General features: G+C 42.0%; 1 protein-coding gene across 1 annotated transcript in view; it reads left to right on the top strand.

The window, feature by feature from the left end:
- The window catches only part of ola1 (Obg-like ATPase 1), a 177,114-nt gene that overhangs the window by 83,528 nt on the left and 65,631 nt on the right, over positions 1 to 27,955 (top strand). Inside the window, exons 6-7 of the mRNA XM_059966679.1 lie at positions 1,854 to 1,934; positions 2,169 to 2,266. Of these exons, the coding sequence (XP_059822662.1) occupies positions 1,854 to 1,934; positions 2,169 to 2,266 (179 nt within the window). The remainder of the gene's footprint in view (positions 1 to 1,853; positions 1,935 to 2,168; positions 2,267 to 27,955) is intronic.

Below are 27,955 nucleotides of genomic sequence, written 5' to 3'. Positions count from 1 at the left end.
ATCTCTCTCAGTCACCCCCTGCTTTTCTCTGGCTGTGTATGAAATAATTGAAATGCACAGTCGATCTACTTTCTGCTTGTTATCCTTGGTCATTCTGTGACAGTTGTATTAAAGGACTGAGTTTAACATGATATTTCTGTATATAAATTATAAAATTCTGAGGCCAGGAGTTGTAGACATCATTAGCACTGAGTTATTCATTCAGTGGGTAACCTTGGGTCAGAATGCCAGGCTAATGAAAGTATTTGGACAGACCTTTTACATGTTCAGAGCACTATATAGATCTTTAAGCCTTGTGCTTGATGTGACAGCTAGGGAAAATAATTCAAACTTATGATTTTTACTTGTGCAGAGCATCATTTCTGTTCTACAAGTTAAAGTTCTGGCCTTTTCATTATTTTCTCTGTCATTTATCTTGATGAAGCTATCCTGACTCTTTGTTGTATTAACCAGCTGGGCCATTTCACCTGCTGAAACCATTAGGGGACTCGGTGTTTTCTCAGATTAATCCTCCTGACATTGGTTTTTGTGCTGATGGCTGGAGCAGGCATTCAGAATTTGCAGGTGGCCAGTGACGCACATAATTGCTGACAATTTTAGGCAATGAATAAAAATGGTCTACATCACTTGTCAAAGGTTGTATGTAAAGATGCCAAGTGAAATCTCCTGGATGCCTTTTTAAGCTTTAAAGAATAGTTAGTGAGGATGATGTTTAGCATTTTCATATTGTAATGCATGTGCAAGTTGTTAGTGTCATGTCATTAAATTTTAAAATTGTAGAAATCAAAAATGTGATTGTCATGAAGACGTTCTGATGGAATAGAAAATTTACTACTTCGCAGATCTTTTATGTTTTTCTCACTGTCAATGTTCATAATTTTGGCCAATTATAAAATTCTGTTTTGTTTTTTGGGGTAAAATGATCCTGAGTTTATATATTTGGATCTTTGTAGAATCTTGCTTTTTAAATGACTGCTTATCTTGCAGATAGTTAGACAATTAAAAATTTAATGTTAAAAACATTCTGTCTTTAATACTGTTGCTAAAATATTTCCATCATAAAATATTTATCAGAAAATCTTATGTATACATTTTTGTACATAAGAGTCAAGCTTGACCTTTTAAACCTGCCTGCCTTTTATTACCACCTGCTTGTAAAGGAAATTGTGCCACATGCAGCTCTCGATTCAGAGCAGTGAAATGGATAAGGAAAGGCTTTAAGAGTTCAGTTTGTGTCACTTGTTGTTTGCCGTTTCCATTTCACAGATGATTAATCTTTCTTTAAGGAAAGGACAGAGAAACAAAGCAAGTTGTCTTCCTGCAGTTGCACCTTCTGAATGCTTATTGGTTTGATAACTAGAAGACCTTTAAATTTCCTGTTGAGAAAGATGTTCTGAAACTGAATGTACTGGTTGGAGATCACCAGCGTGATTCTGTTACTATTGTGCAATTGAAGTGAATTTTCCTTTTCGTTTTCTGGAAGTGGGGAGGTATTGGCAGAAAGCAAATATAGAATAAGCTTTTTACTATTTTTACTGGCTTCAGTGAGGTTGGATAAATGTGAATGTTTTATTTAGCTTCTTGTTCTCCCTTTATTTTCCATGTCTTCAGTCATTTATTTATTTTAATTCTGGTTTCCAATGTTGCTTTTCTCACACAAACTAGTGAGAATGATTACATATTTTTGAAAAGGTTGTGTGAAAGTTAATAAAAGTATTTTTCCCTTCCATTCCATGAAACTTTTCCTTTGAAATAAAGTACTATTTTAACAACTGGAAAATAATTGGCCAATTCTTGTAGAGTTAATTTACTTTTATAAATTGTAACACATTTGTTTTTGTATAATCTTTCAGGATATAATGTGCAAAGTCAAGAACTGGGTTATAGATGAAAAGAAACATGTGCGCTTCTATCACGATTGGAATGACAAGGAGGTAAGACTTGGAGTAATGTATTATATATATATATAAACTGCATTACATGTCATTTCATCCGACAAAAATCTTGTAATTAGGTTGTAAGAAGGAGTGTTGTATAATTCACTTTCCTGGTTACTTAAAATGTCTCACATGTAGTATGACAAATACTGTTAAATTTATTCTTATTTGGTCTCTTCTTAGAAAGAAATTGAGCTCTGAAGTCTGCTCTTTTTTTTGCTTTTTTAACAGATTGATGTATTGAATAAACATTTGCTATTGACTTCAAAGCCAATGATTTATTTGGTTAACTTGTCTGAGAAAGACTACATTAGAAGGAAGAATAAATGGTGAGTTTCTCCACTGGAAAGAGAAAATTGGACTCTAAATTTATCTTCATCTGTAAAAGCTAATGATAGAATGTTCCTTAGGTCAAATCTTAAATATGATGTTCGTCATAATGTCTCAAATAAGTTTTTAAGTGAGAACTTTATTCTAATGCTAGTTTGACAGGTGTATATTAATGTAACATGGGTAACTATGAATAACCTTCATAATCTTTGGAGTATTAACTTAATGAAGTTTCTTATTTTGCCTTTTCATTGAAGAAAATTGCAAAATTGTAGACTAAAAGTGCTCTCAATGCATAATTTATTCACTTGTACCTAAATGAGCAGACATTTGGAATAGAAATTACCTATGATTAAAGGAAATGAAAACTAGAAATATGGAGGGTTAAAGAATATTTCTTAATTGCACACTTGAACTAAATATAAGTAATTGTTCTAATTTGGATTATAGTACATAACTGATATGGTAGCCATTGTGGGTTATTTTGTATCTGTTATCAGCAGGATCACTGAGGAAATGATGCCAGTTCAAGAGGAGTAAGACTAAAATAAATTTGAAAATTGAAGACAATATTATATGAGTAAATTGTCTTCTCCTCATTTATTAATATATTAACTTTGGTTTGTTCCTGTTGATTTTAAAAATGGAAACAATGTAAAAAAAAGTCCTTTATTATCTGCCCCTGACTGATATACTGGTTTGTGTCTTTATTGTACTTCTATCTTGTATGCTAATTATTACTGTATGACTTGAAAACTTCATAAAATATGAGATTAATTTCTAAAACTGAAAGGATTTCATATTCATTGAGTTGACCAGAGATGAAGATAGTATGTTGTAATTGCATAGTTAGTAATAGACCCCAATAATAAGCAAACTTTCAGGAGATGTTTACCTATGATTTAACTTTCCACATGTAGTTTTGATTAAAGTTTATTATTTCCTTTGAACGCGTATAGCTAGTAGAATTAAAACATTGTTTTTGCTGGATGAACTGTGAATCTTTACTTACAACGTAAAGAAGCTTGCTTTGTAAGGTTCATGATTCATTGTTGAATCATAGAATTAAAAATGTGCAGTGTACTGTTATCTGTCTTCGTCAGAGGATCAAAGTCATTGCAAACGAGTGATGTACCAAAAGCAAATTTGCCACATTGCCATTTTTTTCTGAACAATTTGCTGCCTGCTGTTCCTGTTTTCCCTCCAGCAAGTCACTGACTACCCCCTGCACATCCCTGCCCGTAAAATAATGATTAAGGAAGTATTTGTCATACATTTATGAGTGGAAGCATTGCGTGATGTGAAGGCATCTACTAAGATTGGGGATCCTTTTTTTTCTTTTTTACATAGATCGTATCAAAACTTTAATGCTCTATTTTTCTCTGCACAGCATTTGTACCAGGGTTTAAAAAACATACATTTGAAAACTATCATAACAGGAGCTTTGTGTGTTCAAGTTAATGTCATAATGTATCAAGTCAGTACTTGCAGTTTCCAGGTGTTGAAAAACTAATGCAGATAACATTTATGGAGGCTGTTTCTTAATTAATATCTTAACTGATGCACTTTAGCTTCATTGGTACTTAGAAAATATTGGCTTGTAGCGGTGTGCTACAAGCAGCGCTAAAATTACGACACGGAGTCGGTAACTGCAGTCGAAGGAAAAACTTTATTCGAAAACTTCAGCCTCACTTTTAAGCCTCTGTCAACCGGCCCCCCATGGCGAAGAGGCTCCAAAGCTCTGTGCTCGCAAACCCCCGTAGGCTATCTAATTGTGAGTCGGTTCGCATACGCTAGGAAATGAGCCGCCACATAACCCCCCCCCAGAACCGGCGATACACCCCCCAATGTCCACAGCCTGGGCCAGAACCTGCTTGGGAGGTCGGCCTCTGCGCCGAGGCGCCGGAAACTCGGCCGGTTGCGCCAGGTCCACATGGGCCGGCTTGAGGCGGTCCACCGTGAAAACCTCCTCCTTCCCCCCAACGTCCAGCACGAACGTGGACCCGTTGTTCCGGAGCACCGTAAACGGCCCCTCGTATGGCCGCTGCAGCGGCGGCCGATGCCTGCCCCTTCGTACAAACACAAACTTACAGTTCCGTAGGTCTTTGGGTACGCAGGTCGGGTGCCGCCCATGCTGTGAAGTGGGTATGGGGGCCAGGTTACCGAGCTTCTCGCGAAGTCTGCCCAGGACTGCTGCGGGAGCTTCCTCTTGCCCCCTTGGGGCTGGTAGGAACTCCCCGGGGACGGCCAGGGGCGCGCCGTATACCAACTCGGCCGACGAGGCGTGCAGGTCGTCCTTGGGCGCTGTGCGAATGCCGAGTAGGACCCAGGGAAGCTCGTCCGCCCAGTTGGCTCCTCGCAGGCGGGCCATGAGGGCCAACTTCAGGTGACGGTGGAAACGCTCCACTAGCCCGTTCGACTGTGGGTGGTAGGCAGTGGTGTGGTGCAGCTGAGTCCCCAAAAGGCTGGCCATAGCTGACCACAGGCTGGAGGTGAACTGGGCGCCTCTGTCGGAGGTAATGTGGGCTGGTACACCAAAGCGGGATATCCAGGTGGCGAGCAGGGCTCGGGCGCAAGATTCGGAGGTGGTGTCGGTGAGCGGGACCGCCTCTGGCCATCTTGTGAACCGGTCCACGATAGTCAGGAGGTAACGCGCTCCGCGCGACACTGGCAGGGGGCCCACGATATCCACATGAATGTGGTCGAAACGCCGGTGGGCGGGATGGAACTGCTGCGGTGGGGCTTTGGTGTGCCACTGCACCTTGGCCGTCTGGCAGTGCATGCACGTTCTGGCCCATTCACTGACCTGTTTGCGGAGTCCGTGCCAAACGAACCTGCTGGAAACCATCCGGACAGTTGTCCGGATGGAGGGATGCGCCAAGTTATGAATGGAGTCGAAAACACGTCGCCGCCAGGCTGCGGGGACGACCGGACGGGGCCGGCCGGTGGCGACGTCACAGAGTAGGGTCCTCTCACCTGGGCCCACGGGGAAGTCCTGGAGCTGCAAACCAGAGACTGCAGTCCTGTAACTCGGAATCTCCTCATCTACCTGCTGTGCCTCTGCCAGTGCCTCAAAGTCTACCCCTTGGGAAAGGGCATGAACGGTAGGGCGAGAGAGCGCATCCGCCACGACATTGTCCTTACCCGAGACGTGCCGGACATCCGTTGTGTATTCAGAGATGTAGGACAGGTGGCGTTGCTGGCGGGATGACCAGGGGTCGGATGCTTTCGTAAACGCAAAGGTAAGCGGTTTGTGGTCCGTGAACGCGGTGAAGGGCCGGCCTTCTAGGAAGTACCTGAAATGCCGGATTGCCAGGTAGAGCGCCAACAGTTCCCGGTCAAAAGCACTGTACTTGAGCTCGGGTGGCCGCAGGTGTTTGCTGAAAAACGCCAGGGGTTGCCAGCGACCTGCGATGAGTTGCTCCAGCACCCCACCGACTGCCGTGTTTGATGCGTCCACTGTGAGGGCGGTAGGGGTGTCCATTCTGGGATGTACTAGCATTGCGGCGTCAGCCAAAGCTTCCTTCGTTTGAACGAAAGCGGCGGCGGACTCCTCGTCCCAGGTAATGTTCTTGCTCGGACCCGACATCAGGGCGAACAGGGGGCGCATGATCCGGGCAGCTGAAGGGAGGAAGCGGCGGTAGAAATTGACCATACCTACGAATTCCTGAAGGCCTTTGATCGTGGTGGGTCGGGGGAAGTGGCGGACCGCATCTACCTTAGCGGGCAGAGGGGTTGCCCCGTCTTTAGTAATCCTGTGGCCCAGGAAGTCAATGGTATCAAGTCCGAACTGGCATTTGGCAGGGTTGATTGTAAGACCGTACTCACTCAGTCGGGCGCAGAGTTGACGGAGGTGGGACAGATGCTCCTGACGACTGCCGCTGGCTATGAGGATGTCATCCAAATAGATGAACGCGAAGTCCAGGTCCCGTCCCACCGCGTCCATTAACCGCTGGAACGTCTGTGCGGCATTCTTCAGGCCGAACGGCATGCGGAGGAACTCGAAGAGGCCAAACGGGGTGATGAGAGCCGTTTTGGGGACGTCGTCAGGATGCATCGGGATTTGATGGTACCCTCGGACAAGGTCGACCTTGGAGAAGATCCGGGCGCCGTGCAGGTTTGCCGCAAAGTCCTGAATGTGCGGCACAGGGTAGCGGTCCGGTGTGGTAGCCTCGTTCAGCCTGCGGTAGTCGCCGCACGGTCTCCAGCCCCCCGTCGCTTTGGGCACCATGTGCAGGGGGGAAGCCCAGGGGCTGTCGGACCGCCGGATGATCCCCAATTCCTCCATTCTCTGGAACTCCTCCTTCGCCAGTCGGAGCTTGTCCGGGGGAAGCCGCCGAGCACGGGCATGGAGGGGTGGTCCCTGTGTCGGGATGTGGTGCTGTACGCCGTGCCTGGGCATGGCTGCTGTGAACTGCGGTGCCAGAACCGATGGGAACTCCGCCAGGACCCTGGTGAAGTTGTTGTCGGACAGCGTGATGGAGCCGAGGTGAGGGGCTGGCAACTGGGCCGCGCCCAGGGAGAACGTCTGAAAGGTCTCGGCGTGTACCAGTCTCTTCCTGGGCAGGTCAACCAGCAGGCTGTGAGCTCGCAAAAAATCCGCACCCAGAAGCGGTTGGGCTACGGCGGCCAGTGTGAAGTCCCACGTGAACTGGCTGGGGCCGAACTGTAGCTGCACCTGACGGGTGCCATAGGTCCTTACTGTGCTGCCATTCACGGCCCTCAGGGGGGGACCCGGTGCCCTGCTGCGGGTGTCGTAACCCGTCGGAGGTAAAACGCTGACCTCAGCCCCAGTATCGACCAAAAAGCGGCGTCCCTACCTGCTATCCCACACATACAGGAGGCTATCCCGATGGCCAGCCGCCGTAGCCATCAGCGGCGGCTGGCCCTGGCGTTTCCCGGGAACTTGCAGGGCGGGCGGCAACGGCGGGCTTCTGCGCCCCACCGCTGGTGGTATAAGCACCAGTGGTCATTGGGCCGGGGGTTAGTGGGCTCTGCGGCCGGGCCTGGACTGGTTTGCTGCCGGGAGCGTGGCTGGGAGATCTGCGCGATGGACGCCCCGCTCACCTTTTTGGCGTTCCACAGCAAGTCCGCCCGGGCTGCCACCTTCCGGGGGTCACTGAAATCCGCGTCGGACAGCAGCAGGCGTATGTCCTCGGGTAGCTGCTCCAGGAATGCCTGCTCAAACATGAGGCCTGTGTGTCCCTCGGCCAGAGACAACATCTCATTCATTAAAGCCGATGGAGGTCTGTCGCCCAAGCCATCCAGGTGCAGTAAACGGGCAGCCCGCTCGCGCCGTGAGAGTCCGAAAGTCCTGAGGAGCAGAGCTTTGAATTCCGTGTACTTGCCGTCTGCCAGGGGCGACTGTACGAACTCCGCGACCTGGGCAGCTGTGTCCTGGTCGAGGGAGCCCACCACGTAGTAGTAGCGGGTGTCTTCTGAGGTGATCCGGCGAACGTGGAATTGGGCTTCGGCTTGCTGGAACCATAGGTCCGGGCGCTGTGTCCAGAAACCCGGCAGTTTCAACGAAACCGCATGAACAGAGGCGGCGTCGGTCATTTCTGGTCCAAAAATCGTTTGGACCGTCGGGGTCACCAATTGTAGCGGTGTGCTACAAGCAGCGCTAAAATTACGACACGGAGTCGGTAACTGCAGTCGAAGGAAAAACTTTATTCGAAAACTTCAGCCTCACTTTTAAGCCTCTGTCAACCGGCCCCCCATGGCGAAGAGGCTCCAAAGCTCTGTGCTCGCAAACCCCCGTAGGCTATCTAATTGTGAGTCGGTTCGCATACGCTAGGAAATGAGCCGCCACAGGCTCACTGATAAAACATTTGTTTTGAATTAATTATATTCATTGTTAAGAGACAAAAGTTGGATTAAATATATGAGGAATATGGACGATTATGAGTAGTACAGGAAAATTAATTTTGAATTATCTAAGTCCCATAATACAATCAGTTTGTACCTGCAAATATACAAAGATCAATGTACATTTATCATAGAAGTATACTTCTACAACCTTGAGGTTTATCTCCTTATAGGCACCCACAAAGCAAAGAAACCCTGTAAAACCCAGGAAAGCAAAAGACCGTTGAACACCCAATGTGCGAGGAAAAACAAATCTTTTAAACAATAGAATTAAGCAAATAGTATTCAGACCTGAGGTTCATGAAAGTGAGTCCACAGCCAATCCAGGAACCCGTTAGTTGCAGGCCATAGCCTCGGTTCAACACAGAGACAAGTAAGCCTCACAGTGCAGTGAGTTGAACCAGCGTATCCCTTGCCTCCGGCCAAGACACCCTGGACTCTTCATTCTGACCTGGCGTTTAAATTGTCCAAGCCATGGGTGATTCCTTGCTCTTGGACCTGGGTCCTGCTGCTTCAATGTGCTCGTCGGCCTGTACCTGACCTTTCCAATTCGCTTAAATCGATGAAACCTTGGTTCTTTCCTTGCTCCTGGGCCCGTACTCTGCCTTTGTCTGCTTTGCCTCTGCTCGTCCCACCTCAGTTCTTCTGCATTGATTTGCCTCCAAGTCTGCTCCAGCAGTGGCCACACATAGGCTTATTCCCTGCTGTCCGGACCAGACCCCACTGCCTCGATTCGGCTGATACACTCCACACCGCAACCATTTTGCACCTTTGAGACTTCAGTTCACGCGGCAAAAGTGCCAGGTTGTACAAGCAATTCAAAAGCTATTGTTTGCAGTGATCGTTTATCATAAAAAGAGTGATTAATAAAGTATTTAGTTGTTTTCTTTGTTTTATTTGTCACCAGCAAGTAGTCGCTGAGCTTCACCAGCTCCATCTTAAACAAAGCCTAATATACTTAATTAAAGTCATAAGACTCCACTGAAAACGTGATATTAATAGGTGGCTATGAGTGCCTTCATAAAGGGGAAAGCCCTGCAAAAAAGCTAATTTGTCGGTATAATCTAATTTCTGCTTGTTCTACAGCTCTTTCTGTTGGACAGCTTTATTGTGATAAACAATTTCAAAGGTATATGAATAATTAATTTCAAAGTAAGCTTTTAAAGCTGCTTAAAGGGTACGGTATTTTAGAAGGTGCACTAAATTGAGGATTATTATTCCAGTTTTTAAATTTGTACAGTATATGAGAAACGTGAACAAATTCCTGCATGTATCTTCTAAATACACTATTAGCAAATATGACACATTTCTGTACCTTGATATAGTTATGATGCTCTTACCGGGCTACCATCATGGGCTGTTGTGCAACAGTGGACCCTCAATGCTCGGGATGAGGAATGTTGCAGAGGATTTTTAACTTGGTTTGTTAATTCTACTAGTGGGTCTGTGAATTTTGCAGTGACAGTATTGATGATATTATCCCCATACTTTGAGGTGCCAGCTGCTGTTTGTCCGTACGTGAGGAATAAGAGAGAGCAGGGAATTTTCCTGCTTTGCAGACTGTGACCTTGTTGCTGGGTTTTAGACCTTGGTCTCTAAATAGTCTTTTCCATGCTTTGATAAAAGGTGTCATCATGTATGGGATTTGTCATTGCCATTGAGAGGGAGCTTCAGACTTTTACTTTTTTTTAGTTTATTGTTGAAGGTAGAGTTGTGTGGTGGAGCAGGTTAATAGATAATTCTGTTTTTTAGATGTTACTACTTGTTTCAGACAAAACATGGAGTCACCTTCATAAATCCCCACTGACACCAATAACTCTATGATTTCATTCTCTGAGACTGACATGTGAGCATCCTTCAGGAGGATGAATCTATGCAAAACTTGTGACCCAGACAGTGTACCTGATGGGGTACTGAAGTCTTAACTGGCTGGAGTGTTAATTGACATTTTCAACCTCTTGCTTCGGCAGTCTGAGGGTACCCACCTGCTTCATGCAGACTTCAATTATACCAAAGCGCAAGAAGAGCATGGCATCCTGCCTCAGTGACTATAGTCCAGTTGCACTTATATCCACTGTGATGAAGTGGTTTGAGAGATTGATCATGAAGTGTATCAACTCCTGCTTGAGGAGTGACCTGAATCCACTCCATTTTGGCTACCATTGTAATAAGTCAAGGACAGATACCCTTCATTCAGCTCTGGAACACATGGCCATTGAATACATTAGGAACTTTTTATTAATTGCAGCTCATATTCGGTGTTGTCGTCCCCTTAACACTCATCACTAAGTTCTAAGATTTGGGCCTCAATACATCCCAATGCAACTAGATCCTTGACTTCCTCACTTGTAGACCCCAGTCAGTTCAGATTGGCAGCAACGTTTCCTCCACAATCACTATCAGCACAGGTGCACTACAAGGCTGTGTGCTTAGCCCCTCCTTTACTTACTTAATGCCTATGATTGTGTGGCCAAGTCTAGTTCCAATGCCAAATATAAATTTGCTTACAGCACTACTGTTGTTGACTGAATCAAAGGTGGTGATGAATCAGCATATAGGAGGCAGACTGAAAATCTAGTTGAGTGGTGCCACAACAACATCCTCTCACTCAACATCAGCCAAACCAAAGAGCTAATTATTGACTACAGGAGGAAGAAATCAGGGTCCATGGCGTTGATTTGATTTAGTGACTTACTTTGCTCTTTTCGTAGCTGCAGCTCCTATATTGAATATAAACGTAATCCTATTTTGTACTTTTACTATTGAAATGCTTCATTTTTATGTATGCCTGTTTTGTTTCTGGCATGCTCTTTTATTTTCATCTTGAACTAGGACTTGTCTTTTGCCTTAATAGTAGTTGTATGCTTTTTAAAATTAATTTATAGGATGCGGTTTTTGCTGGGAAATAGGTGTAATTTCCTCTGAATAGGTGATGGGAAACCAACTTCTCAAGCCACTCAAACAAAATGCTGGTGGAACACAGCAGGCCAGGCAGCATCTATAGGGAGAAGCACTGTTGAGATTTCGGGCTGAGACCTTTCTCAGCCCAAAACGTCGACAGTGCTTCTCCCTATAGATGCTGCCTGGCCTGCTGTGTTACACCAGCATTTTGTGTGTGTTGTTTAAATTTCCAGCATCTGCAGGTTTCCTTGTGTTTGTTCTCAAGCCACTGTAGTGTCTGATGAAAGTATTCTCAATGTGTTGAGGCAGGCGGAGCACTGCCAAACATGGTGAGTTCTTTCTCATTGCGTGGGGTTTTTTCTTATTTTTTAAACCGTTAAAGAGACATGGTCTAGCAGGGTGGCCATCGTTGGAGTGAGAGCTAGAGTCAGAGTGGGCATTTTGAGGCTTTGACAAGAAGAGGCTGAGGCCAAAGAAACGGGTAAGAAGAGTAGGTTTTTCCTTTCGTTTTGCTGAATGAATGGTCTTGGTTGCTCATAGTACAGTGCAGGCAGGATTGCAGATATGGCATTGGAATGCTGCTCCTGTAGGATGTGGGAATTCATGGAACCTGATGGTCTCCCTAATGACTACACGTGTAGGAAGTGTAGCTAACTCCAGCTCCTGAAAGACAGCATTAAGGAGTTGGAGTTGGTTGAACTAAGGATCATCTGGGAGGCAGAGAAATTGATAGATAAGACTTTTGAGCAGATGGTTACACCCAGAGTGCAAAATTCAGTGAATTGAGGACAACAGACAATAGATGCAGGAGTAGGCCATTCAGCCCTTTGAGCCAGCACCACCATTCACTGTGATCATGGCTGATCATCCACACTCAGTACCCCGTTCCTGCCTTCTCCCCATATCCCTTGACTCCGCTATCTTTAAGAGCTCTATCTAACTCTTTCTTGGAAGCATCCAGAGAATTGGCCTCCATTGCCTTCTGAGGCAGAGCATTCCGCAGATCCACAACTGTGGAGTAAACACATAGGTAAAGGGAGAAAGAAGTCAGTGCATGGTACCCCGTGGCCATTTCCCTCCGTAACAGGTATACTCTTTTGGATACTGCTGAGGTGGAGGACTTATCTGGGCAATGCAGCAGCAGCAGCCAGACTAATAGCACTGTCGTTGGCTCTGAAGCTTAGAAAGGTAGGGTGAAGTCAGGTGGAACAATAGTCATAGGGGACTCGATAGTTAGGGGGACAGATAGGAGATTCTGCAACAGCAAAAGAGACGCCAGGATACCTCCCAGGTGCTAAGAGTCCAGGATGTCTCAGAGCAGTTGCAGAATATTCTTGGAGGGGAGGGTGAGCAGCCAGAGGTTGTGTGCAGTAAGTTTAGGGAATTAGGAAGGAGGCTGAAGAGCAGGACCTCCAAGGTTCAGGGGACAGGTTTCAAGTTCTTGGATAATTGGAACCTTTTCTGGGAAAGGGGTGACTTTTACAAGTGGGACAGGTTGCACCTGAACTAGGAGGAACTGGTATCTTGGGAGGGAGGTTTGTTAATGCTATTGGGGAGGGTTTAGACTAGATTTGCAGAGGGGTAGGAATCAAAGTGAAGAGGATGGCAGTTGGAACACAAGTAGAGATAGCTTGTAGGGAGTTTGTGAGGAAGGACAGGCAAAGATGCACTCAGCTAGATGGTTTGAGATGTGCCTATTTTAATACCAGGAGTATCATAAACAAGGCGGATGAACTTAGGAGCATGGATCAATGTGTGTAACTATGACGTTGTGGCCATTACAGAGACTTTGATGTCTCAGGGGCAGGAATGGCTGCTGAGTGTGCCGGGTGTTCCTTTAGATGTTTCAAAAAGGAAGGGAGGGTGACAAAAGAGGTGGAGGCATGGTATTGCTAATCAGAGCTAGTATCATGGCTGCGGAAAAGGAGGAAGCCACAGAGAGATTGTCTACTGAACCAGTGTGGGTGGAAATCAGAAACAGCATGGGTTAATAACTCTACTGGGTATTTTTTTTAGACCTCCCAATAGTACCAGAGACATCGAGGAGCAGATAATGAGGCAGATTCTGGAGCAGTGCAATAATAATAGGGTTGTTGTGATGGGTGATTTTAACATCCTGATATTGACTGTCATCTCCTTGGAGCAAGGGGTTTGGATGGTTAGAGTTTGTTAAGTGTGTTCAGGAAGGTTTACTGACACAATAGTAAATAAGCCAACTAGAGAAGAGGCTGTACTTGATGTGGTATTGGGAAATAAATCTGGTCAGGTGTCAGAACTCTCAGTGGGAGAGCATTTTGGAGGTAGCGATCACAACTCTATGTCCTTTACAATAGCGCTGGAGAGGGATACGAGTAGACAATTTGGGAAAACATTTAATTGGGGTACGGGGAGATCTGATGTTATTAGGCAGAAACCTGCGAGCATAAATTGGGAGTAGATGTTCTCAGCATGCAAAAATGTGGCAAATGTTTTGCACAGGTATGTTCCATTGAAGGAGGGAAAGGATGGTAGGGTAAAGGAACCATGGTGTACAAAGGATATAGGAAATCTAGTTAAGAAGAAAAGAAAAGCTTACAAAAGGTTCAAGGAATTAGGAATTATTAGAGCTCTAGAAAATTACAAGGTTTCCAGGAAGGAGCTTAAGAAAGAGCGAGAGGATGAGCCGTGTGAGAATAGGACCAATCAGGTACGATAGTGGCAATGTGTGCATGGTGTTGGAAGAGGTAATGGAGGTACTTAATGGTAACTTTGCTTCAGTATTTACCAGTATTCACCAACTAGGCCTTTTCTCCTTGGAGCGACGGAGGATGAGAAGTGACCTGTTAGATGTGCATAAGATGATGAGAGGCATTGATCGTATGAATAGCCAGAGGCTTTTTTTCCAGGGCTGAGATGGCTAAAGTGAGAGGGCATAATTGTAAAGTGCTTGGAAGTAGATACAGCGGTATGACAAAGGTAAATTTTTCACAGAGTGGTGGGTGTGTGGAATGCACTACTAGTGATGGTGGTAGAGGTGGAAACAATAGGGTCTTTTAAGAGTCTCTTAGATAGGTACATGGAGCTTAGAAAAATAGGCTATGCGGTAGGGTAATTCAAGGCATTTTCTAGAGTAGGTTACATGGCACAGTATTGTGGGCTGAAAGGCCTGTAATGTGCTGCAGATTTCTATGCTCTATGTTTTATCTAGACGTAATAATGTGTAATATAATTCTGCTGTTGAATGCATTTACATTGCTCAGCTTGAGCTGCTAGATGTATTTTGAATTTACCTATTTTTAATGCCAGTTTTTTTCAATGGTTGGTTTTAAAGACAATCCACTGCAATATTATTTAGTTATTCAAAATAGACAGCAATATATATATTATTCCAACACGGCAAAGAAATACTTCCAATATTTTCTGCTTTAAGGTTGATGAATGCTACATTTGAGGATTTTAGAAGGTGGGATTAATATATTTTCGTGCAGATAAATGGATAATCAAACTGATGAAATGTCCTTTCTCTTTGTTTTCTAAGTCACCAATTTGAAATTGAGGATCATGAAAAGTAATAGTTAGGAATCATAAAAGTAATATTGTTATCAAGGCCTATCATGAAATGGCACTTATCATAGATCTTTCTTGATACGGAATTAGACCACAAAAATTTACATACAGAAGCTTTTAATGATTTGGAAGTTGAAGTTTAATTCTTAGACATCACCACTGTTTCTCATTAACGCTTACAAGACTTTGCTCCATTTTCTTTTAAAATTGTTTGTGTAGGTGGTTGTCATAGTTTTCAGTGGGACACTGGAAATGAGAAGATAGAAGCTGATGTACCAGATTTTAAAAAAAATGAATGTGAAGCTTTGAAATAATGTTTGAACGACTGAGATCCCATGGATAAAAATATTGCAGAGAGATTGTCAGCATTATATATTTATATTGTAGTGTAGAGTCTTGATGAAGGATCTCTGCCCAAAACGTCGACTGTACTCTTTTCCATAGATGCTGTCTGGCCTGCTGAGTTCCTCCCGCATTCGTGCGTGTTGCTTGGATTTCCAGCATTGCAGACTTTTTTTTCTTTGTTACTGCAGGGTAATGTTTTTATTTGTTAAAGCCTGCAGCACCACTTAAAAAAAAACGTGGGTCACACTTCAGAAAAAAATACAAACATCAAAAGTCCTTGAACTGACTCTTGCAGTTTATACTGGAAAAGATTGCAACAGCATTTTCTGTGCAGGAACATTCAAACAGATTCCATGCTAAATTTTAACTGAACATGTCTGTTGTTCCAGAAGTTACTGTGATAATTTATTTTTATAACAATGAGCTGACAACTATGCTAGAGATATTCCCAAATTTATGAGCACCTGTACATCTGCACGATTGATATGGAGATTGGAGGGGTTGATTTACTGGCTATTACAGGACTGCACACATATTTAATGGTGTGAGGAATCAGTTCGTAACCACATTTCCTACAAACTGTTCACAGAAACAGAACCGAATATATATCTGTATAAATTTTTGAATCACTGAAGCTGCTGGTTGAAGTCCAGATAAAAACAAACCAGGATCAAGTTGTGATGATATGATATTACAAACCCCATTTCCAGAAAAGTTGGGATATTTTCTGAAATGCAATAAAAACAAAAATCTGTGATAACGTTAATTCACGTGAACCTTTATTTAACTGACAAAAGTACAAAGAAAAGATTTTTAATAGTTTTACTGACCAACTTAATTGTATTTTGTAAATATACACAAATTTAGAATTTGATAGCTGCAACACACTCAACAAAAGTTGGGACAGAGTTAATATAAGATTGAAAAGTGCACAGGATATTCAAGTAACACCGGTTTGGAAGACTCCACATTAAGCAGGCTAATTGGTAGCAGGTGAGGTATCATGACTGGGTATAAAAGTAGCATCCATCAAAGGCCCAGTCTTTGCAAGCAAGGATGGGTCATGGCTCACCCCTTTGTGCCAAAATTCATGAGAGAATTGTTAGTCATTTCAAAAGGAACATTTCTCAACGCAAGATTGCAGAGAATTTAGGACTTTAAACATCTACAGTACATAATATTGTGAAAAGATTCAGAGAATTCAGAGACATCTCAGTGCGTAAAGGGCAAGGTCGGAAACCACTGTCGAATGCACGTGATCTTCGAGCCCTCAGGTGGCACTGCCTAAGAAACCGTCATGCTACTGTGACAATTATAGCCACCTGGGCTCGGGAGTACTTTGGAAAACTATTGTCACTTAACACAGTCCGTTGCTGCATCCAGAAATGCGACTTGAAACTGTATTACGTAAGGAGGAAGCCATACATCAACTCTATGCAGAAATGCCGGCGAGTTCTCTGGGCCCGAGCTCATCTCAGATGGACCGAAAGACTGTGGAACCGTGTGCTGTGGTCAGATCAGTCCACATTTCAGGTAGTTTTCGGAAAAAACGGGTGTCAAGTTCTCCGTGCCAAAGATAAAAACAACCATCCTGATTGTTATCAGCGAAAGGTGCAAAAGCCAGCATCTGTGATGGTATGGGGGTGCATCAGTGTCCACGGCATGGGTGAGTTGCATGTATGTGAAGGTGCCATTGACTCTGAGGCGTATATTAGGATTTTAGAGAGACATATGTTGCCATCAAGGCGACGTCTCTTCCCGGGACGTCCATGCTTATTTCAGGAGGACAATGCCAGACCACATTCTGCACGGACTATAACAGTGTGGCTTTGTAGACACAGAGTGCATGTGCTTGACTGGCCTGCTGCCAGTCCAGATCTATCTCCTATTGAAAATGTATGGCGCATCATGAAGAGGAGAATCAGACAATGGAGACCACGGACTGTTGAGCAGCTGAAGTCTTATATCAAGCAAGAATGGACAAAATTTCCAATTGCAAATCTACTACAATTAGTATCCGCAGTCCCAAAACAATTAAAAAGTGTTATTAAAAGGAAAGGTGATGTAACACAATAGTAAACATGCCTCTGTCCCAACATTTGTTGAGTGTGTTGCAGCCATCAAATTCTAAATTTGAGTATATTTACAAAATACAATTAAGTTGGTCAGTAAAACTATTGAATATCTTTTCTTTGTACTTTTGTCAGTTAAATAAAGGTTCATGTGAATTAACATATCACAGATTTTTGTTCTTATTGCATTTTGGAAAATAAATCAACTTTTCTGGAAATGGGGTTTGTAGTTTAAAGCTCATTTTATATGCCTTAATTCAAGAAATAATTATTAATTTTTTTTGCTCTCAGAAAGCTATAACTTGTCATTTGATATATGATGGGATTAATTCTACTTACTTGTGAAAGGAGGTGATATTAAATCATTTTACTTTTATTGCTATATATTTTAACATCCATACACTTATTTTCAGAAACAATAAAGAGGTCTTTATATCAATGTAACTTTTGTATCTATTTAATAGAAATGCAAACTGGATGTAGTATGGATGATAAAGCAAGGAGAATATCTGTTTATCTGGAATTTTGTGCAACTGATAGCAATTTGATGTAGGATGTAGACATTAATCTCCTTCAGCCTACTCCATCATTTAGTTATTTCGGAGGTGTGCAGTATTTTAACTTGGCAGACCAGTTTTGATCTATTACCACTTAATGTGTTAATCTTAGTTCTGAGAGCTTAAGTCTTCCAAATCTATACTTGTGAGAAACCAGTGATTATTTCCGTGCTTTTTAAAATTATAAAATAAGGTATGTGAAGTAATTTGGGATCTATTGAGTTAGGTAGCCACTGAAAACCAGTAGCTAAGTTGGAACTATCTCAAGAAAGTAATGAGAATTCAAAAGAGGCCCAGTATGATCAGTTATTTGTAATACAACAACTTGCTGGAAAGTATAGTCATGAATTTACCAGTACTACTGATTTTGAGCATGTATTTGACAGTCTGGCAGAAATTCTTTTCAAAGTTGCGACTTAAAAATGTCAATGGTTTGGCAAAAGGGGTATACAAAAGACAGCATGCACAAAAAGCATGATTTTGGAGACTGACCTAAATAAATGGGTTGTAGAAAATCTATCTTTATCCCTTAATTTGTTTACCATAATGGTTGAAAAGGTAATGAACACATTCTTGGTGCCATGGTTGCAAATAAACTCATTTTTAAAATTTTGTTGAAAAGTATAACATAGATTGCAGGGAGAGTTCAAACTAGAATTGTTGGGGGGGGGGGGGGGGGTGGGTACCGAACTGAAGAGACTGGGGAAGAGGAGGTTGGCTCACAATTAGAGAAAGCTTGTAGACAGTGCGAGAGAGAGGATAGGCAGGTGATAGAGAAAAGATCTCAGACCGAAGGTTTGAGATGTATCTATTTAAACACAAGGAGTGTTGTGAACAAGGCGGATGAGCTTAGAGAGTGGATTAGTTCTAGGAGATGTGATGTGGTGGCCATTACAGAGACTTGGATGGCTCACGGACAGAAATGGTTACTTCAAGTGCCGGGGTTTAGATGTTTCAGAAGGGACGGGGGGGGGGGGGAAGCAAAGGAGGTGGGGGCATGGCACTGTTGATCAGAGATAGTGTCATGGCTGCAGAAAAGGTGGACGGCCATGGAGGAATTGTCTACGGAGTGTCTGTGGGTGGAGGTTAGGAACAGGAAGGAGTCAGTAACTTTACTGAGTGCTTTTTATAGGCCGCCCAATAGTAACAGGGATATCGAGGAGCAGATAGGGAAACAGATCCTGGGAAGGTGTAATAATAACAGAGTTGTCATGATAGGAGATTATAATTTTTCCAAATATCGATTGGTATCTCCCTAGAGAAAGGGGTTTAAATGGGGTGGAGTTTGTTAGGTGTGTTCAGGAAGGTTTCTTGACACAGTATGTAGATAAGCCTAAAAGAGGAGAGGCTGTACTTGTTTTGGTATTGGGAAATGAATCTGGTCAGGTGTCAGATCTCTTAGTGGGAGAGCATTTTGGAGATAGTGATCATAATTCTATCTCCTTTACCATAGCACTGGAGAGAGATAGGAACAGACAAGTTAGGAAAGCGTTTAATTGGAGTAAGGGGAGTTATGAGGCTATCAGGCAGGAAATTGGAGGCTTAAATTGGAAACAGATGTTCTCAGGGAAAAGTACGGAAGAAATATGGCAAATGTTCAGGGGATATTTGTGTGGAGTTCTGCTTAGGTATGTTCCAATGAGACAGGGAAGTTATGGTAGGGTACAGGAACATGGTGTACAAAGGCTGTAATAAATCTAGTCAAGAAGAAAAGAAAAGCTTACAAAAGTTTCAGAGATATAGGTAATGTTAGATATCTAGAAGATTATAAGGTTAATAGGAAGGAGCTTAAGAAGGAAATTAGGCGAGCCATGAGAAGGCCTTGGTGGACAGGATTAAGGAAAACCCCAAGGCATTCTACAAGTATGTGAAGAGCAAGAGGATAAGAAGTGAAAGAATAGGACCTATCAAGTGTGACAGCGGGAAACTGTGTATGGAACCGGAGGAAATAGCAGAGGTACTTAATGAATACTTTACTTCAGTATTCACAATGGGAAAGGATCTTGGTGATTGTAGTTATGACTTTCAGCAGTCTGAAAAGCTTGAGCATGTAGATACCAAGAAAGAGGATGTGCTGGAGCTTTTGGAAAGCATCGTTGGATAAGTCGCCGAGACTGAATGAGATGTACCCCAGGCTACTGTGGGAGGCGAGGGAGGAGATTGCTGTGCCGATGGTGATGATCTTTGCATCATCAATGAGGACAGGAGAGGTTCCGGAGGATTGGAGGGTTGTGATCGTTGTTCCTTTATTCAAGAAAGGGAGTATTGATAGCCCAGGAAATTATAGACCAGTGAGTCTTGCTTCAGTGGTTGGTAAGTTGATGGAGAAGATCATGAGAGGCAGGATTTTTGAACATTTGGAGAGGTATAATATGATTAGGAATAGTCAGCATGGCTTTGTCAAGGGCAGGTTATGCCTTACAAGCCTGATTGAATTCTTTGAGGATGCGACTAAACACATAGATGAAGGAAGGGCAGTAGATGTAGTGTATATAGATTTCAGCAAGGCATTTGATAAGGTACCCCATGCAAGGCTTATTGCAAAAGTAAGAAGGCATGGGATCCAAGGGGACATTGCTTTGTGGATCCAGAACTGGCTTGCCTGCAGAAGGCAAAAAGTGGTTGTAGACGGGTCATATTCTGCATGGAGGTCGGTCACCAGTGGAGTGCCTCAGAAATCTGTTCTGGGACCTTTACTCTTCGTGATTTTTATAAATGACTTGGATGAGGAAGTGGAGGGATGGGTTAGTAAGTTTGCTGATAACACAAAGGTTGGAGGTGTTGTGGATAGTGTGGAGGGCAGACTGAGGTTACATCGGGACACTGATAGGATGCAAAACTGAGCTGAGAAGTGGCAGATGGAGTTCAACCCAGAATAGTGTGAAGAGGTTCATTTTGGTAGGTCAAATATGATGGGAGAATATAGTATTAATGGTAAAACCCATGGCAGTGTGGAGCATCAGCGGGATCTTGGGGTCCGAGTCCATAGGACGCTCAAAGCAGCTGCGCAGGTTGACTCTGTGGTTAAGAAGGCGTATGGTGTATTGGCCTTCATCAATCATGGAATTGAATTTAGTAGCCGGGAGTTAATGTTGCAGCTATATAGGACCCTGGTCAGACCCCACTTGGAGTACTGTGCTGAGTTCTGGTCGCCACACCTCTGGAAGGATGTGGAGGCCAAAGAAAAGGTGCAGAGGGATTTACAAGGATGTTGCAAGGATTGGGGAGCATGCCTTATGAGAGTAGGTTGAGTGAACTTGTCCTTTTCTCCTTGGAGCGACGAAGGATGAGAGGTAACCTGATAAAGCTGTATAGGATGGCGAGAGGCATTGATCGTTTGGTTAGTCAGAGACTTCTTCCCAGGGCTGAAATGGTTGTCACAAGAGGACACAGGTTTAAGGTGCTGGGGAGTAGGTACAGAGGAGATGTCAGGGGTAAGTTTTTTACTCAGGGAGTGGTGAGTGTGTGGAATGGGCTGCTGGCAATGGTGGTGGAGGTGGATACAATAGGGTCTTTTAAGAGACTTTTTGGATAGGTACATGGAGCCTAGAAAAATAGAGGGCTGTTGGTAAGCCTAGTAATTTCTAAGGTAGGGACATGTTCGGCACAACTTTGTGGGCTGAAGGGCCTGTATTGTGCTGTAGGTTTTCTATGTTTCTATAAGCTGAAAATGACTTGACAGATTATTGTGTAGCACTGAAAGCTGCGGATATAGATTAAAGACCTTGTTAAAATACTCAAATAAAAACCTGGCAAATATATACTGGTAAATGTAGAGTTCATGGATAACAAGATTTTGAAGGTTGCAGAATGAGCTACTGCATGTATTTTTTAATGAAGGTGACTAATGTACAAGAGACAGTATGTTAGCTCTGACTTTATTCACTCTACTAGAGTTATTCCTTTTATCCTATCCATTCCTCCCACACACCACTGCTTAAAACTATTTTCTCTTTTTCCAGTTCTAATGAAAGGTCTTAGACCTGAGACGTTAACCTATTTTACTTTTCCACAGGTTTCTGGTTGATCTGCTGAGCATTTCCAAATTTTCTGTTTTGGTTTCAGATGACCTTAAACTGCTGTTTTTAAAAATTTCAATTAGCTCTTCCACTTCTACTGAGAACAGCTTGTTTTCTGTTTTATTTTTGTTTCAGATTACCTTAAACTGTTGATTTTTTGATTTTCAGGCTCCTCCACCTTCTCTTCTGCTGAGAACTCTCCTAATTATGACAAAGGGGTCCAGAATTGTATGTTAACTGTTTCCCTTTCCATAGATGCTCTTTGTTTTTTCTATTTATATTAATCACTGTTAGCATTCCTGGAAGAAGCATGGGAGTCAATTTAAACTTGAAACACTTTCTTGTGGGATGTATATTGGTCTCCTTTCCTCATTCACCCTCAATGATTCCCATTCTCCTCGTTGATTTTTGATATGTCTTGATCAAAACTCGGTTCCACCGCCATCTCTTTCTTCAGCCAATGTCTCTCGTGTTTCATTGCAAAACTCATTCTTTCGCCTTGCCTCACTGCACTGTTAGTGGATCAAAAAGGCCCTTCTAGGTGAAGCAATGTTCAGTTATACTTAGAATCTTTTGTTTTACATTTGGTGTTTTTGTCATTATCACTCCCATTTTGGAGAAACCTGATGCAGATTGGGAATCTGTAAAATACCTCCATTCAGTCTGCAAGGCTGATGCTAAACTTTCATTTGCTTGTCAATTATTTGTCCAAATCACATTGTGTTCTATCTGTGGCCTTTTACAATTTTCAATAAAGCTTAAAGTAAGCCTGAGGAACAGCACCTCATTTTCTGTGTAGGCAAATTGAAGCTTTTAGAACTCAATACTGAATGGAATCATTTCTGATAACTTGCTTTCTCTGTATCAGAACTGACCAGTGTAATTAGGTTATAAGTGTTTTGTTATATTAATTCAGGTTTTCACTCTCCAGAAATTTCACATGATGCCCTGGACATATCCAGCACTTTCCTTTTCGTTTCAGATTTCAGTAGCTCATGTTGTTTTCCTGAAGGCAGATGAAAAAGTCGAATGTCATCTTGAAATAAGAAATGTCCAGGGTAATTAAAGTAAAACATTTGCCAATTCTCAATGCTTATTCATCTAGAATTCCAGTCAGATACACTGTAGGTATAAAAGGTGCAAGGTTCTTTGATTTTCTACTTAGAGGAAAATAATAAAATATAATTTACAGAAGAATAGAGCAGGAATATAAAATACTGAACAATTCTATGAAAGCAGTGGATTGGTTGAAATGGAGATGAGTAGTAGGTGAAAGTCATGGTAACAAATATATGATATAGGGACTTTGAAGCATGTTGAAAATTCTGTGCAATTCTGAAATAACGTAAAAATCCTAAGAGGAAATATACAATTAACATGTTGGATAAATCAGTGTGTGATGAAACTACTAAAAACTTTCAACTGGCATGGTCCATAGTTCTGTAATTTTCCCCCTAAAGTTCTCCATCTCTGCAACTATCATGCTTTAAGATGTTCCTTAATGTGAATTTTTTAAACTCAGAAAGGCTTCCAGTTAATCATCATTAAGTAGCCTGTAATGATTAATTACTAAAATACTATTATGGAAGAAAATTGCAAGGAAATAATTGCGACGTAAAAGTCAATGTATCAGTATTATTTTAAAGGAGAGCTGTGATGATGAGTGCTTTAAGATCAAAGTTATCCTTTCAGTCTTGACATGTAATGCTATTGTGACAACTGCTAAAAGTGATTGAATACAAAGAGGTCCCATCCAAAGAGGCTGTCAAATACATGAGCCATTTTAATGCAATATAAAAACTGTCAAGTTTTGTCATTATTGCCATTCTTGGGAATCCATTGCAGCTTGTTGAACAGGGAATTCCCCTGTCCATGCCCAACATGCAGTTTTGTTTTTCCTTCTGTAAAGTGTCTTTTTTTCTGAATTGAGTGACAATCTAATTTTGGTTGACTGAGAACATTATTGAATGAAAAGCGAATATAGCAAAATTGCATTAAGCAAACATTTACTGTCATGAGCTTTAACAGGTTATATCCTGTCACATTGATAGGGTTGCTGAGCAGTTGGATGATTTTAGACCCATTTTAGTGGTTCTTTCTCAAGGATGGTTCTGTTTTTCTACTCTTTGTTGTATTCCCCATCTGTTTCTATCAGAGTTTTTCATACATGCTCACCAGCTCCAAGAGTATGCCTTGTCAGTCAGGAGGCGTAGAAGAGTGAGATAGATCAGCTGGTTGAGTGATGTCGAAATAACAACCTTGCACTGAATGTCAGTAAGACCAAGGAATTGATTGGGGATCATGGAAGTCAGGAGAACACACACCAATCCTCAGTGAGGGATCAGCAGTGGAAAGGGTGAGCAGTTTCAAGTTCCTGGGTGTCAACGTCTGAAAACCCAACCTGGGCTAAGCATGTCGATGCCATTACAGAGATATCATGATAGCAGCTATATTTCATTAAGAGTTTAAGGAGACTTGATATGTCACCAAAGACTCGCAAATTTTTACAGATGTACTCTGGAGAGCAGTCAAACTGTTTACATCACCATCTGGCATGGGGGGGGGGGGGAGCCACTGCACAGGATTGGAAAAAGCTGCAGAAAGTTGCAAACTCAACTAACCTCATCATGGGCACTAGCCTCCTAAGCAATGAGAACATCTTCAAAAGGCAATGCCTCGAAAAGGCAGCATCGGTCATTCAGGACACCCAGGACGTGCCCTCTTCTCATTGCTACCATCAAGGAGGAGGTGTAAGAGCCTGAAGGCAAACACTCACCGTTTTAGGAATAGCTTCTTCCCCAGCTCCATCAGATTTCTGAATGGACAATGAACCCATAAACACTAGAGTCTTTGAACACTACAGCATGGAAACTGGCCCCTCAGCCCATTTAGTCTATGTCGAGCCGTTAATCTGTCTAGTCCTGTCGACTTGCACCCAGACAATAGGACTCTATGCCCATCCCATTCATATACAATACCTATCAAATTTCTCTTAAATGTTGAATTCGGCCCACAATTACCACTTGCACTGGCAGCTGATTCCACGCTTTTACCACCCTCGAGTGTAGAAGTTCCTCCTCGTTCCCCTTAAACATTTTACTTTTCACCCTTAACCCATGACCTCTACTTCTAGTCTCACCCAATCTCAGTGGAAAAACCTTATCTGTATCTCTCATAATAGTGTATACCTCTATCAAATCTCCCCTCAACCTTCTACGTTCCAGGGAATAAAATCCTAAGTTATTTAACCTTTCTTTACAGTTCAGGTCCTCAAGTCCTGGCAACATTCTTGTAAGTTATGTCTTGTACAACTTAAATATAACATCCTGACTCCTGTACTCAGTACTTTGAATAAAGAAAGCCAATAATCTTTTTCTGATCCTATCACCCTATGACTTCACTTTCAATGAATTATGGATCTGTAAACACAGATCCTTCTGTTCTCCTGCTCTCATCAGTGCCCCACCGCAAGTCCTATCCTGGTTTGTCCTCCCAAAGTGAAATATCTCACACTTGGCTGCATTAAGTTCCATCTGCCATTTTTAAGCCAATTTTTCTAACTGGTCCAGATTTTGCTGCAAGCTTTGATTGTCTTCCTCACAGTGCACTTCCTCCCTCAAACTTTTATCATCAAGCACATTAGTTACTTGCAGAAAATGGACTTGCTCTCACCAGCTATGTTGACAAGTATATTTTTCTGTGTTTAAGCATTCCTGTAATGGGACAGCACAGTAATGTAGTGGTTAGCACAATGCTTTCTTTACACCACAGGCGACCTGGGTTCAATTCCTGCCGCTACCTATAAGTTCTCCCCGTGACCTCATGGGTTTTCTTCGGGTGCTCCGGTTTCCTCCCACAGTCCAAAGATGTACTGGTTGGTAGGTTAATTGGTCATCATAAATTGTCCTGTGATTAGGCCCGGATTAAATTGTGGGTTGCTAGGCAGTGTGGCTCAAAGGGCTGGAAGGCCCTATTCCACTCTGTATCTCAATAAAAATTAAAAAAAATGTAAGTTAAAGAATTACAAATTAATTAATTCTCATGGTTTTAATTTTAGATTTTTTTTAATACACAGAAAGTGTCACTTATTATGGCAACTTTTCTTGAAATTGCATTACTTAAAAACAAAAAGCATAGCATTAATTGAGGAAATTAAATTACCTGTTTGATATACAGACGGAATGTTAAGTCAAAACTAGTTTCTTTACTTCTATTATTGGTAACGCTGGTACTAATATTGTAAAGTCTTTTGCCTCACCTCTTACATTGTCAATCAATGCATTGTTACATCAAATAGTAACCTGAAAGAAAATGTCTTTGTGAAATGAGTTCCTGTTGAAGATTATAATGCACCTTATTGTGTATCTCCTACAAATAAAGCTGCATTTATGAATTTATGATGTGATATACTAGTAAAGTCACAATGCACTGTGGGAAGCTGCTTATCTTCACAGCAGTCAGATTTCTTGAAACATTAGTAAACTCACCATTTATTTTTACCTGTAGTTTACTTGTGTATTTTTCCTATGAGTCGTGCAGTCTAAATCGCAATGAAGCATCATTAGGGGGCTGAGAAGAGAATAGGTAGGATTGGACAATTTTTCTGAAAAGCTACATATTGTGAACTCCAACACATAATTTTAAACTGTATGAATACACACAGTAACAATTACCAGTTGAAGAGTCTATAAATTTGTGGCAGAAAGTAATTGAAAGAGTTCTGCATATAGGTACATTTGAAAAAGCTGTTTTTACACATCATTCTGACATTCTTTTGTAAATTATTTTTCTTTTCTCTCTAAACCTTATGTAATTTAGATGATCTTTTCACATACAGAGGTCAAAAATATGCCAAAATCTGTGGAAATTACCAGTCTAATTGCATCTAGGTGACAATAAAACTAACTCCCTAGGGAACTTTGACAGTCTGCAATTGATCTTGGCTAGCTTAACTGTACCAAGTTGTTCCTATATGATATGCCGATGCAGTAGCATTCCATGGACAAATATGGAGAATAATAGTAAATTTAAAGAATAAAAAAAAACAATTTTCATTGTTTGCAATTTTTGAAGCAATTGGCAAAGGAGGAAAAACTTAAGAAATAGTAAATAATTGGGGGCAGATTTTCTTTTCACTGCATTGTTGCAATTTGTATTTTCTGTGACAATAGTAGTAACAACATGAAAATGGTACCCAGCTAATAGTGTTATATTAGAAAATTTCAAGATATGAAATACCCAACTGATTTCAAGATCTTTTCTCAATACATGTCGGCAAAGTGGCCTGTAAATCATTCTACTAAACACATGAGTTGCATCTACCTGTACTTAACCCCTGCCTAGATTCTTTACTCAAGATTCCCAGCCCCACTTTTTTCAGGATGTTGAAGGTTAGATAAGATGATCAACCTTACCTAACAAATGATGCTGATTAGTAGCTTCAAGAAGCAAGTAAGCCTCAGATCTACTAATTGTCAGAAGTTTTTCAAGAATCTTAAATCTCTGATGTATAATTTTAAAACTACTCTGATGGATTTAATCAGGGTATTGATTTATTTGACTTTGATATTTCAAAAACTAATAAAATAAAAGCAGGTTAAAACACTAACAAAAACTAAAAAATTATTAAATTTAAAGTATAGCCTCTGCCAGTTATTTGTAGTTACCATGTGTGTAGCATTGCCAAGAACCTTCATTTCTCTCCTTGTGTATAGCTGGGAGCTGTATATCAGCTTCACTCAGCACATTGATGGTGTGGAGCAAACAATGCTGGCATTTCACCTCCAGCATGTCCAGGACTTCTGTTGTTCATAATACCTGCATGGTTTAAAAAGGCAGCGGTTGTCAAAATGAGTAAATTCATATATATATATGTGTGAAGCTGGTTGTTTCCTTTAGAACTTCCTGCTCTCAGTTAGTTGATGTTGCATCATCATAGATAGGTATTAGGTATTCCTGTGTTAATATTTTATCTAATCACTTAGTCCTAAGAATTAATAAGAAAAGAAACATACGCTTAATGGCCACTTTATCAGATCAATCTTGTACCTAATAAAGTGGCTGCTCTGCATATGTTCATAGTCTTTTGCTGCTATCACCCATCAACTTCAAGGTTTGATGTGTGTTCAGAGGTGTACTTCTGCACACTACCGTTGTAACGCATTTGAGTTCCTTTTGCCTTCCCATCAGCCTGAATCAGTCTGGCCTCCTCTGACCTCTCTCATTAGCAAGGCATTTTTCTCCCAGAATTGCTGATCACTCGATGTTTTTGTTTATCGTACTCTGTAGACTCTGATGACTGTTGTGTGTGAAAATCCTAGCTGTTTCTGAGAGTCAAACCACCCCATCAGACATCAACAATCATTCCATGGTCAAAGTAA

The sequence above is a fragment of the Hypanus sabinus genome, chromosome 4 (assembly GCF_030144855.1).
Source record: "Hypanus sabinus isolate sHypSab1 chromosome 4, sHypSab1.hap1, whole genome shotgun sequence".
In the NCBI taxonomy this organism is placed as follows: domain Eukaryota; kingdom Metazoa; phylum Chordata; class Chondrichthyes; order Myliobatiformes; family Dasyatidae; genus Hypanus; species Hypanus sabinus.
This window is presented reverse-complemented; position numbering and strand designations above follow the sequence as displayed.